Here is a 13,382-nt window from a genome sequence, read left to right on the forward strand (position 1 = left end):
ACATAATGTGCTGTTAAGCCCCAAGGACCCCCTCGCGAGAGATGAGTTATTGTTATTACAACGTGACTTCACTATTATTTAACAACTCTTTTTATTGGGTTCTTTTATTTGGGTTTAAGTACATTGTCAGAATAAGTGAGAAATGGATTTAAATTCTGTTAGACAGCTATATGTCAGAAGTTAAATTCATTTCTCACTTATTCTGACAATGTACTTAACCCCAAATAAAAGAACCCCATAAAAAGAGTTGTTAAATAATAGTGAAGTCACGTTATAATAACAATAACTCATCTCTCTCGAGTTTTATTTTTCAGCTTTGCCAAAAGCCACTGTGTCAACTGTCCTTCTTGGGTTGCCGTCCGGAGTTCTCCAATATGGCGGACCATCTCGCACATGCGCAGTACAGATCGGGCAGGGGTACGGATCGGGTGGTGACAGCCATGACTCAACTCATACTGCAACACCGGCCTTTTACTTATAGTATATCCACAGGGTGGTATTTGTACTTTTACTTAACTTAAATCATATGAAACTTCCTCCACAACTGGAATTGGTCTACTCCACATGTACAGTACCAAATGTAGTGCGAAGTTAGACTTAACTGTTAACAGCATTATATCAGGCGAGAGCTTCGAAATCATTCATTCTACATGAGTAACGTAAATTGGCGGTAGCTAAGCTAACAGCTGCTAACGTTAACGGTCTCATTATTTCAAACGGTGCCTGCAGACTAGAGTTGATTATGGATTAAAAAAAACATGTATTCAAGGCCGCTGCGGCACTTCCGTAACGTTACCCCCTGTCGAATGATTGGAAAAAGGAGCGGTTTTCCCCCTGACCCCTAGATTCCACCGGGTCCGTCTGCGTTGCGTCAGAAGCATTTCAGAAGCGGAGCGTCCTGCCTGCCGGCTCGCAGTTTTTTTTTATTTGGGCATATTTCCTGGACAGGCTACTTTGTACAGACAAAGTTAATAATAATTGTAATATTCCAGTTATAAACGACATGAATCAAAGATGTGTTGCTGTATTTTAGTGGTAAAAATGCATTCATCATCATAATTATTTATATAATTTACACAGTGCCTGTAAACCGGAGGAGAACGCTGGCATTTCTCTTCCTACTTGAAAGACTACGGAGGGATAGGGTCTGCAAAATTAGTTTATTTTGGGGATTGACTGGATGCTCTGACCGGTCCACTTCCTGCCCGGCGCTATGCAATGCCTCGTGTCGCGTAGAAAATAGACATGCATCCTATTTTTAGCGGAGCCCAGCACCGAGACGCTTCTGGGATGCTTCTGAGCCGTAACGCGGCGCGTCTGGTGGAATAGCACCCATTGACTAGAGTGGCCGCGATCTTTGCGAACGCCGCGGCCGTAATGTTAAACGTCCGTAATGTTAAACGGCCGTAACGCGACGCAGACGGACCCGGTGGAATCCAGGGGTAACTCTTGCATCAATCTGTAACGGAGCGTCCACACTACAGCTTCAAAAAAAGCTTGGAGCTGGGCGTGTCTGAAGCTTGGGGATTTTATTCAAGCAACGCGACCAACAACATGAATCTCCCGCCCCCGACATACAAAGCAAAAACCCCCGGGGATTTTATGCGAGCAATATATATATATATATATATAAACTCCCCAAACAGGCGAAAACCTACCAGTTTCACCCACTGTCTCTGCCACCTCCCTCCATGCCTGGTTCCTCCGGTTTGTATCCCGGTAGGTGAAGAGGGTCTGGTCATACAAAACCGGGTGATTTGCTACGGCGATAATTAGTTTCTCCTCCATCTTTTTTTGAAATATAGAAATGAACGGCGGGATATCTCTCCCAGCTTAGACGCGGTTTGATTGGCTACGGCTTGAGCTGTCAGATTTTCAGAAACGGGATTTGATTGGCTGGCGCTGGCTACTCCGGCGTCAGAAGTTGAACATCAACTTCTGATGCCGGAGACGGCGGAGACGGACCGCTATGCTACCCACAATTCAGTTCAGCGAAAAAGCGAGGCAACGTGACGTCACCCCATTCAAAGTGAATGGGCAGATTGAAGCTGTCGACGCTGTCGACGCTGTAGTGTGGACGGGCCGTAACGGTCACGGTCGCGCTTTTCCTGGAGAATATTTTCAAAAAGCCGAGGGTCACGAGGCTGCATTAAACCAATGATTAAACTATCTGATTAACTATCTAATTAAACTATCTGATGACGAATCGAAACCTAAAATCGATGCGGATCAGACAGACTCAATGCAAAGATATACTCTGAGGGAGTCCATCATCCCATAATAAACACTACACAAATCAACACCAACACCACACAAAGAAACAACACCAAAGAGAGGTTCTGGTGCACTCTGAGAAGTGTACTTTATGTCCATTCTACTCCAAAGTGTAAACATTTCTACTCTGGGATTGTAACACTTTGGTATTTGCTGTGTAGAAACTATTTTAGTGAATTAACATGATGTGGTACATTTTCCTGGGCTTCAGTGTTATTTCTCAATAGACCACTCTGTGGTTAGCAGTTGCTGTTTAGGATTAACCCAGGCGGAATTTGTTTTTTAGCAAGAGAGCCTGTGGTTTCATCTCAGGGAACCAATCCTTTCTGTAGTGAAGTGTTACATTGCACTATGCAATGCATTGTCAAACCAGTGGAGACATCAATTACTTTCATGTTGCCTGAGTCTAGCCTCCTGTTGCTGGTGGATCAGAGGCCCTCAGGGTATTGGAGACTACGGGCTCTGATTGCACGGTCAGCATGTAATCAAGAGCATACCACCTTTTCTTCACTTATATGTATAGTATGTGTGTTTTTTGTGTTTATCTGAACAAATGTGTAATGTAAAGTATTATCCCACCAGTGGACTGATGTGTTCCTGCCCTGTGCAAGCTTGGAGAGTCGATAAAGTCATGAACAGGTATTGGAGAGTAGAAAGGATGAGTGTTTGGGTGCATATAAATCTGAACATGGTGTAGCAAAACTATTTATGTCTTTGTTCGTAATGTTGCATGCCCAGGGCAAGCCTTTGTTTTTGTTGTGTTCATAGACACAGACAAGGTCTCTGTCCTTCCAAGGGTCCTGGACCACTCACTCCTTCAACCCCCCATGCGGTTTACAAACCTCTCTGCTCTCAGACAGTACTCCTTTGTCAGCTCCCTTCATTTGATGCAAACACTTGCCGCTCTGCGTCTCCTGGACCCCTTGAGACCCTGGATGTCTAAGATGCTTTGGTTGACACCAGAGGGAGGACTATTGAACAATGTTAGTCAAGCATAAACCTCTTAACGTCTCCTTTCTCAACCACAGACCCACACAATGCTTCTCTCGGTACCTTCTTCCAGCTCTCAAACCGCTTCTTAGACTTGCAAATCTGGGCTTTGATGTTGCACTGCCTTGATTCTTTTGTCAGGGATGGGGAGTCAATGAGGAGAGGAGCATTGCAGACAGCTGTTAAAGCAACCATAATTCCCTCATGTTACACGGGTTAGCCCTCACTGCCTTGGCAAGGATGCTGTTTAGTCTCCTTCTCTGTTTAAATTATTTACATGGTAGACAGTTCAAGTTTGTCTGCCTCTCTGCATTCTTACCCATACTTATCCTTTCCAGAGTATTACATATTCTTTGGTTTTGTTGTCTGGGTATAAACCTGTTTCTCATTTGTTAGGTGGCTAGCTCCCTGGTCCCTCAGTTATTTCACCAGACAAAACAGGCCTCTGTTCCACAACCCTCTTTTTTCACATCTACGCCCATGACATTAAATAAGACAGGCAGTACAGAGACTTGTCAGAATACTTTAATCACATAATTTTCAAATGTAATTTAGATGTAAAGTTGAATTGAGTGGAATTGATGAGTATCAACTATCAAAACTCACACGCCTATTTGGGCCTTTAGTCTAAATTAATGTGCAAAGCTACTGGTGTTTTTTAATCCTCTACTTAATGTCTCTGAGGCTCAAATCTCCTATTACAGTCTGAGTGAGGCAGAATGAAGGAATGGTAGTAATGGGTGGACGACCAAAGACGACCTCGGTTTTGTCAACCCTTCTTTGCAGCATCCAGGAACGCTGATTACATCTCCACTGCGGACAGACTCTTCATCTGTGTTATGTGCGCCTAAGCACATTCCTGCTGGAGGACAATAGACGGATAGTGGTTCCAGTGGCAGGGAGACTCAGAGTGTCTGCAGGAGGACAGGGGTTGGTGGCGTTTGGTGTGTATGATGAATGTTTGTGAGTGATTGTGTGCCTAACCAACTGCATGTGTTTCTCTGGTAATCTGTGATGAAAACCCACATTATCAAAGCATACATGTGAGTGTTCGCCATCTGAATGACATGATGATGTCACCAGGCATTTACCAGGAAGTTATCCTACTGTCTTTTACAGGAAACATTGTTGCTAATGATTTTCTCTGGGACAGGATTAAGCAATGAACCAGACAGTAGACATGATTTCGTACCCATAATGGAATTTGGTTTATTGATTGACTCGTTGAATATAACTTACAGTTTTGGCAGATGGGGTCCTAAGAAGTTACCCATGTTTGGGTTCTGCATTTAGTTTCCATGGCAACTGTGAAATCTGAATGATAGGGTTCCAGAAAGTGCATGTGGTACTGATCTTTACATGGTCCCCACCTGATCTGTATGGATTTAAACATCTGATTCTGACCCCCTGAGATTTGGTTTAGTAGACAGATGTTTCTTATTTCTAGGTTAAGCATGATTTCAGCAGAACTGATTTTAAGGAGCTGAAAGCCTCATCATGTGCTCGACAATACCTGCAGGCTCTAAGTGATTTAAGCAGATGGGATTTTGGCATCCCAGTAAAACCATTGCTAATATGGTAATATACAAACCATATCAAGCTTTGGCTTTCATCAATGCTGTGATTGACCACTACAAGTGGAGTTATCTGTTCCTGTTGTCTGACTGTGGATGTTTGACCAAAGAAGAAGGGAACAGATTCAAGTTGACCAAGAATTATCAATTTTTTTGCAAAGATATATCATCCTCAGCTTAGTTGTATCAATTTGTTTGAACAAACGCTTCCATGTTAAACTTCATGATGATCTACTTTCAAATCAAAAGCCATATCAGTAACTTGTAGTCAGGACTTATGGAGTCAGATTTGGGTCAATATTCTAGCGCGCAAAACAAGCTACTCACGAGCGGAAAATGTGCTTTTACACGCGCATGAAATGACCCTTGTGCGCAGATTAAACCCCCGCGAGCCCTCTTGCTCGCTCGCGGGAGTGTCAGCCTCACTCGCTCGCGGAGTCTGCCTGTGCGCGCGTGAAAAGTTTCTGACACTTTGGGGCGGAGCCACTGGACTTTGATTGACAGCTGCCAGGAAACCTGGAGTTGCCAGGTTTGATAAATGCCTGAACTACCAAGAGCCGAGGAGTGACAGCTGCAAGATCAGTTGGACGAGACTGAATGGTAAAGTTGTCCATAAAAAAACATTATATTCGTAAAGTGGCAACAGCTTTTAAGGAAAACTCACTATTGGCACATAGACATGTTGAGAGCTGGACCATTATCTGAAGTCTGGTGCCCTTTTCAACAGCATCGTGTTTTTGGGCGAGGGATGCGTTTCCATGGAAACGGCTTAGGGTGAGATGTCAGATTTGACGTAGAGCTGTTGAGGCATGGAGAGCTGATATACAGGTGAAAATTGGGGAACGATCGGACCGTGTCCATTGGAGTTACAGCGACATCGTGTTTTATGGCAAGGCCTGCGTTGCCATGGTAACACCACATTATGTAACATCAGATTTGACGTAGAGCTGTTCAGGGCCACAGTGTTAACCATCATGTGATGTTTGGTGGCGTTCTGAGCATGTCAGTTGGAGTTATGACTAGGGATGGGTACCGTCCAGGGGCGGACTGGGAGGAAACAGGACAGGCCCACTTAATGCACGGCGTGTATCGGCCGGCCGGCGACAAAAGTATGTAACTTAACAAAAAACCCTATGCATTTTGGACCATTATTCATGAGCCCTTGAGTTGCCCAGAGCAAAATAGTTACAGCATATATTTATTCATTTTAATGTTAACAGATCATTGATGCAATAACATTTGGACCCAATTTGCCTGACTTGACGCATGGAATAAAACATGGGCGTAGGAAGCATCCTCAATGTGGGTGAGACAATTTAACAGGGGGTGTGGGCAGGTGGTGGACCTCACCTCCTCTAGGGGGGTCCGGGGGCATGCTCCCCCGGGAAGATTATTTTTTTTTTTAAATGTTGAAGTTAAATGCATCAATCTGGTGCACTTTGAGAGCAACATTAGGGACTAAATCTATGGATACATCTCTCAACACCCATATGAAACAGAACTGTAAACAGATTTACTTTTTCTTTCAACATTTATTCGAACAGCAAGTGGAGGCAAAAGTGACTGCACCCAAAACAATAAACCTGCTAGCTAACTAGCCTAAACTCAGTAACAGAATGTGGGCAACACGTTCTTCTCCATAGACCATACTTGCCAACCCTCCCGATTTCATAGCCCTCTCCCGCATTTCTCCCGATTTCTGACAAAATGAGATTTACTCACGACTGTTTCCACTCGGACTTTAATACAGCTACACCATTGTTTGGTTTCCATGGTAGCGCGTCTCTTTAGCAGCGCGCGCAACTGAAAGTCTAAAGAGGGTGAGGCAGATAGTCACAGAAAACAGAACAAGAATCGACAACTCGAACCTCTGCTCACTCTTTTCCTGTAAAATACAGGTCCAGCCCACGGATGGTGCGACAGGCTGCAAGACAGTGCACTTACAACTACAATAAGCATGTTAATGTTAATCTAACTGCTCCGGCGATCCACTAGCACCCCCCCCGATGTCCCTTCCCCCCCCCCCCCCCCCCCCTACGGGTACAGCCACTCCCCCTGAACCCCGTTTCCCTGCCAACCCAAAGCGCACCACATTCAGACGGAGGAATGCACCGGGTTCCACTGTCTTTCTAGCAGCTCTGCAGCCCCATCCACGAGTAACGTTTCCACGTCAGGTGTTATGTATGCTAGCAGCAACACACGGAGTTAACTACATTATACAAACATGGATTAATGATTAGAGGTAACTGAGTTATTTATTTTGTTAAAGTTTCAGCTATTCTGTTTACAGTTCTGTCATCAGATTATTTAATACCATTTGTTAAAACATTGTTGTTTCTTTTGATGTGAAATAATATTATGTATTCAATTTAAATAAAAAGCAATGTTAGTTTTGTTCACAATTTGTTTAGTTAGTTTACTGTACCTTGTTTTTTTCTCCAAAAGAACCGATAAGAGTACCGTTAAAAGACCGGACCGATAAGCGGTATCGATAAAAGTAGTAGTACCGTTAAAACCTTAACGATACCCATCCCTAGTTATGACATCATCACACTAGGGCTGAACGATTAATCGATTTTAAATAGAAATCGCGATTTTAAATGATGCAATTATCAAATCATATTTTTTTTTTTTTGTTCTTCTTGTGTGTCAGTCATCCACACCAATCAGAAGTGCTGTGCTACACATGTACCAGTCATTGTTAACCAATCAGAAGTGGCCCATGATAGAAGGTCATGGGCCACTATTTAGGTAGGTCATGGCGGCCCGCTCCTCTTTTTGCGGCCCTCAGATTAATTTATAAAAAACGTAATTAATTAAAAAAAATATATTATTATTTTTTACTTGTAGTACTGATAACGTCCACTAGACTCCTAGTTACGTCGCAAGCTGCGTACATGATTTTGTTCGGCAGCCAAATACCGCGATATAATCGGTGACGCGTTTGTGTGTATTGTGTTTGTTTCCCGGGGAAACCCTCACAAGAAACACTGGCTGTTGTTATGCCTGCTGTGACGTTAAGTTGCCGCTTGTAATTATGCCTTTACAAGCTTAAAGGTTGTATTTATCATCTGAATTTGGCGAAACAAGTTTAATATTCTAAAAACCAAGACTTTGTTTATTTGAAATCAGATAAAAAACAAACAGTCACGGACCCTGACGTGTTATCTATGATTACTATACGCCTTACATTCATCATTTCAGCGGGAGGGAGGGGGAGTGGCGCTGAGGAACAGCAGAGTGTGGGTTGACAGGTGTCTGTGTTGACATTCCCCTTGTCAGCAGAGACAGGCTAAAAGTGTCTTAGGTTCATGTCTGGGTTAGTGTTCATGACTTGATGTTTATGTCATCTTAATGGTTAATCTCAATACACACACATTTTCCGTGCTTTCCAATAGTTTAAAAATAGTTTTATTCCACTGTTAAATAACCTGTTCAATACAAACATGCCACTTTTAAAAATTAAATAACATTTCTGTGAACTGATATTTGTTTATTGAGCTTATTAGAGGATGTTCCCTAAAAGATTGTAAAATGTCAATGAAGATGTCAGACCTAGTATATTTGTTAATAATTACATACAATACATGGAATTTGTGTGTGTCTGTTCCAAGTGAATCTGCGGCCCCCTGATGGCCAGTTCATAAATTATGTGGCCCCCACCACCATCCAAGTTGCCCATCCCTGTAGTAGGTGATAGACAGATTGATCCAATCACCTGCCAAGTATTTTTGAAATACTTTTCCAAATGGCTTTCAATGGAGCTTTCTTAGATGGTTTGGTGAAACAAACCCTCTGAGTCAGGTTAGTAATGCTCCATCACATGTTTCTATTACAGGGTGAATCTTAAACTGAAGCTTGACTTTAAAGCAACCCAACGGAAGTTTCATGTAAGTTTAGTTCTTTCACTCGTAGCTCGGGCTGCGGGGGTGCTAGAGACGGGAGCACGTTGATACGACCTTCCTAGCCGGAGTTATGGCCGCATTTTACAATAAACTTCCGTTGGGTCGCTTAAAAACAAATATCACAAATCGAATCCCAATATCTGTCAGAAAAATCGCAATTAGATTATTTCCCCAAATCGTGCAGCCCTACATCACACAGGTGTTTGTGTTTGAGGTAACGATGTTACCAAACACCTGTGCTTGAGCCCAGAGATTAAAGGTTTCCATGGTGATGTGCAGTAATTAGTGAGAGGAGAGCCTTTCCATTGATCTGAATGAGAGATAAACCTCTTACATGTGAACGTTTTGTTGAAGAACCGTAGCAGATATCGGTGAAGTTTCAACGTGTGAAGCGTCTCAGGACCCTGGCGAGCATCTGAGTTTGTTTTTTATGTACTTTCGGGTCAATAATGTGGCCTTTTTGGCAGATTAACTAAAGGTGTGCGGCTGCTGCTGTGAGGAAAGATCAGGTTGAATTTACAATGGGCCTTAATGGAGTCATGTTGAAAGTGTTTTCACTTCATGCCCTCAAGAGACATTTTGTTTAATTTTTTTACTTAATTTTTCCTTCCTACGTTTTTCATGAAAAATGATGTCTCAGGAGTGTAGGGTTTGGGAATTATGGCAAGTTTTAAAAAAAAATTGAAGGCGAATTTCAAGCTGTCCCCCACTCTAGCTGTGACATCACGCACTCTAGCCTTAACGAGCTGCGCAATACACACTAATGTTAAAATCTGAAGAAGGCCTCTTTACCAAGCTCCAAACTAAGTTAAATATCTCAAAAAGTGTAAAAGATATCAAAAATCTGAAGAATACGTTTTATAGCTGAAGGTCTTGTGACCGTTTTAAAGTTGGAATGAAGTCTCTAGCTGAAAGTATGTGGAAGGAGTAGCATTTTGCGCACAGTGTAGTTAAAAGAGGATTTGAAGGCTCCTCCCATTGAGTTACATGTTAAAAAAAGAGTTTGAAAAGCTGAATATTTCAAAAAGTATAAAATATTTTCCCATCATGTGCTGAAAAGGCTGAATATTTTGATATTTGAATGGTTTCTGTAGCTGAAAGTATGCAGTTGAATGCAGTGATAGAAAAAAGTCCGATTTGGACTTAAATAAGTCCAGCAAGAGGGTCTTACATGAGGGCAAACCTAAAAAGCATATTTATGTTTACCCTCATGTAAGACCCTTGGGGTCGTTTTGGTTCTTGAGGTGAGAGATCCTCGAATTAGAGCCAATTTGATCATGGTTTCTCAACATGAACCAGAAGCTACATGAAATTATTTAAGTTTCAAAAGTAGGTGCAATAAGATTTTTCTTTTTTTAAAGTTAAAACATAACCCTCTCCTGATGAAACACAGAAAATAACTATTTCATTATGCATATGGGTATTTGATTACTGTATCGAGTACAACAAATGTGCTATGTGCTATGCTTTAATTTGACCTGATTCTTATTAATCCACATTTTTCTAAAAAGCCAATCAACTGGTGAATTCCTCAGTCAGTTGAAACCTGTGTTAGTGCAGCCTTAAACTTGTGCATGAAAGCACAGCATGAGGCTGCCCGGGTTAAGTCAAATAGGTCACAAAGAAGATAAACAGCTTCTTATTTTTCATTCTTGTTATCCTACGTGTCACTGCTGGTGTTTTGTTTTTTTCTTCCACTTCTTGAGTCAGAGCAGTGATGAATTAAAGCAAGAGCAGCAGGCACTGTTTCAAGTTTGAGGAGAGACATTATTATGACTTCCCCTTAAAGGTCAAGTTGAGCCAGAGCGAGAGGGGGAGGAACGGAGGGGTTAAAGGACAGAGAAGTGCCACAACATGTTCACCATAATTAACACAAATAGAGTACCTCACAACTTCTTAAAGTCAGGGGCTGATACTAAGAAGTTACTGAACATTTGAAGTTGACAGCTAATGTAAAGGTTTTAATTTCATCCAGTGCCAAGTCACTCAAACATAGAATAGGAGCAGAATGGCAGAAAAAAAGTCTTCCTCAAACCACTATGATCTTAACTAGTCCTGATTGTAATGTTGGTGGTGGTTTAGGGAATCATCTTGTGCTTCTGCACCCTTAAGCCTAACCTTACCTTCTGCCCCCCCACCCTGCCTGTCTACAGCCACGTTCCCTGTGAGAAAGTCCAGTGAGCAGGAGATCAGCTGGCCTTTCCACTCAGCCAACAGGGAGAAGTGATGATCTTGAAGAAAGTCAATTCAGGCTTTGATTAAGAATGTTATTGTAAAGAAATATGCCTTCAAACGGTGAGGAGAGACTGGAGCAGAGAAACATCGAGGGTCCTGACCAGGGTCCCCCATGCTCTCTGACCTCAGGAGTCATTTGTTTTTCTGGCTAAATGTTTGGCACATTGAGGCGACGAGCCAAAGTGTAGGACTTCAAAAAGTGTTTCACTAGTTGCAACTCCTCTGGGGTTGTATAGCCCCCCACCGCCCCCACCCCTGTCTTTCATGACTTTCTCTCTCACTTACATCCTTGTCTTTTTCATGTTCTCTCTCCTCCCTCCCGGACTGTTGCGAGTTTGAAGCAGTGTTGGCTGACACAGAGTTCAGTCGGTAGGAGGTCAGCCTCGCGGCCTCGGGAGGGGACAACTCTTCAGATCTCTCTGCGTATTTATGATTCTGCTCCCGTATTGTGACCATAATATCATGACAACACTCACCTTGTTTGACAAATGAGTTCCCTTGTCATGTATGACCTCACTGTGGCTGTATGCACGGATGGACATCTGAACAGCCCATAACCTATTGTAGTGTGCGAGTGTGTGTGTGTGTGTGTGTGTGTGTGTGTGTGTGTGTGTGTGTGTGTGTGTGTGGTGTGTGTGTGTGTGTGTGTGTGTGTGTGTGTGTGTGTGTGTGTGTGTGTGTGTGTGTGTGTGTGTGTGTGTGTGTGTGTGTGTGTGTGTGTGTGTGTGTGTGTGTGTGTGTGTCGCCGTAGTGAGGTTCTGTCCCCTACTGCTGCTTTTACCCACAGAGAGCCGCTAACCAAACTCTCCATCACCAAGACATCATCCGTCAGGATGAGACTCACTCTCTGACTCGTGGCATGTTGAGTCCTTTCATCATCTGAAGGAGAGAATGTTCACAACCCTGCTTTATGCATATTCAGAAGTCTGAGTGTGGTCATCTCTTAACACAGCTGATGAAGAGAGCCTCACAAACAGGTGCTAGCTGATCTTCAATAGGGCGCCCTTCCCCAAGGCCAAACACTGTACTGTACGCACGGAGAAACGTGAACTGAGGCAAGGACAGAAGGGGAGAGTTAATATTAAGAGACATGTTACATTGTGTCCATCGTGTGTGTGTTGATTTAGAAGCTGGGGGAATGTATCAAAGGCTTCAGAAATGTGCACCTCATCACACTTTAAATAGGTTAGTGTTGTGCAATGATATATCATCTAAACCACTGTTGTGATCAAGATGTAGCTGTCTTAGAAATCATATTAAATATTGTAGCCCTGCTGCCATTTTTGTTGCACATAATACAAGGAATTATGTGGAAAATGGTCGGAATATTGTCACCATTGTAAAGTAGTTTGGATGTGAAATGACTGAGTGTGTGTTTACCCCCAGACACACACATGGATGTGTTCAACAGTGAACAAGGTCTATGAAGCTGAAAGGGTTGAGATCCAAACGATGTGCTTCTTATTTAGACGTGTAGAGACCAGAACCCTCCACATCAAACCGCACAAGTACACACACACACACACACACACACATGCAGCCATAATGAGCTTCCACATCAGCTGTTTCCCACCAGCCAGTTTATTGTGTGGGACCTCTTGTTTCTACTTCCACAGCAGCAGGTCTGCTCAGCACCAGTAAACAGGAACTTCGTTGTCTCCCTACTTCGGCCTACAAAATAGTTTAAACAAAGAAAGCTGTTATTTACTTGCCTTTGCATGGATATAAATAAAGGACAAGAAGACTAACCTCTGATGTGTCTTCTGTGTGTGTGGGTCCTGCAGCTGCTGCACATCTGCATCGAGGGCTGGGGGAACTGGCGCTGGTCAGAGGCCTTCCGTGTGGACAACGTAGGGACTCTGCTGAGGACCATCCAGTACAAAGGACGCACAGCTTCACTCATCATCAAGGTGACGCAGCTCAACGGGGTCCAGAAACAGGTACAGACTGTCTTTTTTTTGTTTTTCTTATGTTTTCATTGCTAACAAAGCATACAAAACCTCTTGGACATCTAAACGTTTGCACATCACTCTCCCCTTTTACATTCTTTGCCTCCTCTGTCATACAGGCTCTTTTTCTTTGGCCTTATTTCCATAGCTTCTCCTGTTATTTCACTGCCTGCCATTGGCTACCTGGGAATAGCTGCTGATAGCTACAGGATCAAACAAAGTATTATTCTCTCACTGTTCAGGTCATAAAGACTACATTTTACAGCACATTTTCTTTGTGCTGTAAAATGTAGTCTTTATTTGATGAGAGATCGTGCCCATTGGAAATGCTAAACCCTCATGGCTTCATTTCTCTAAAGTCACTAATACATATAAACATATTCTTCATAATGAAAAGTTAAAGCAAATTCATTGTCTATTGCAATTTAACAATAAACACTATACAAAGATTACAA

The 13,382-nt window shown here is 42.8% G+C and overlaps 1 protein-coding gene across 1 annotated transcript in view; it reads left to right on the forward strand.

Annotated features, from left to right (window-relative positions):
- Window positions 1–13,382, forward strand: part of LOC117551548 (vacuolar protein sorting-associated protein 13B) — a gene marked incomplete at its 5' end in the record, with an annotated part of 227,326 nt that overhangs the window by 174,811 nt on the left and 39,133 nt on the right. Inside the window, 1 exon segment of the mRNA XM_034224450.1 lies at window positions 12,763–12,918. Within this exon segment, the coding sequence (XP_034080341.1) occupies window positions 12,763–12,918 (156 nt within the window).

The sequence above is a fragment of the Gymnodraco acuticeps genome, unplaced genomic scaffold, assembly GCF_902827175.1.
Source record: "Gymnodraco acuticeps unplaced genomic scaffold, fGymAcu1.1, whole genome shotgun sequence".
Taxonomy (NCBI): Eukaryota; Metazoa; Chordata; class Actinopteri; order Perciformes; family Bathydraconidae; genus Gymnodraco; species Gymnodraco acuticeps.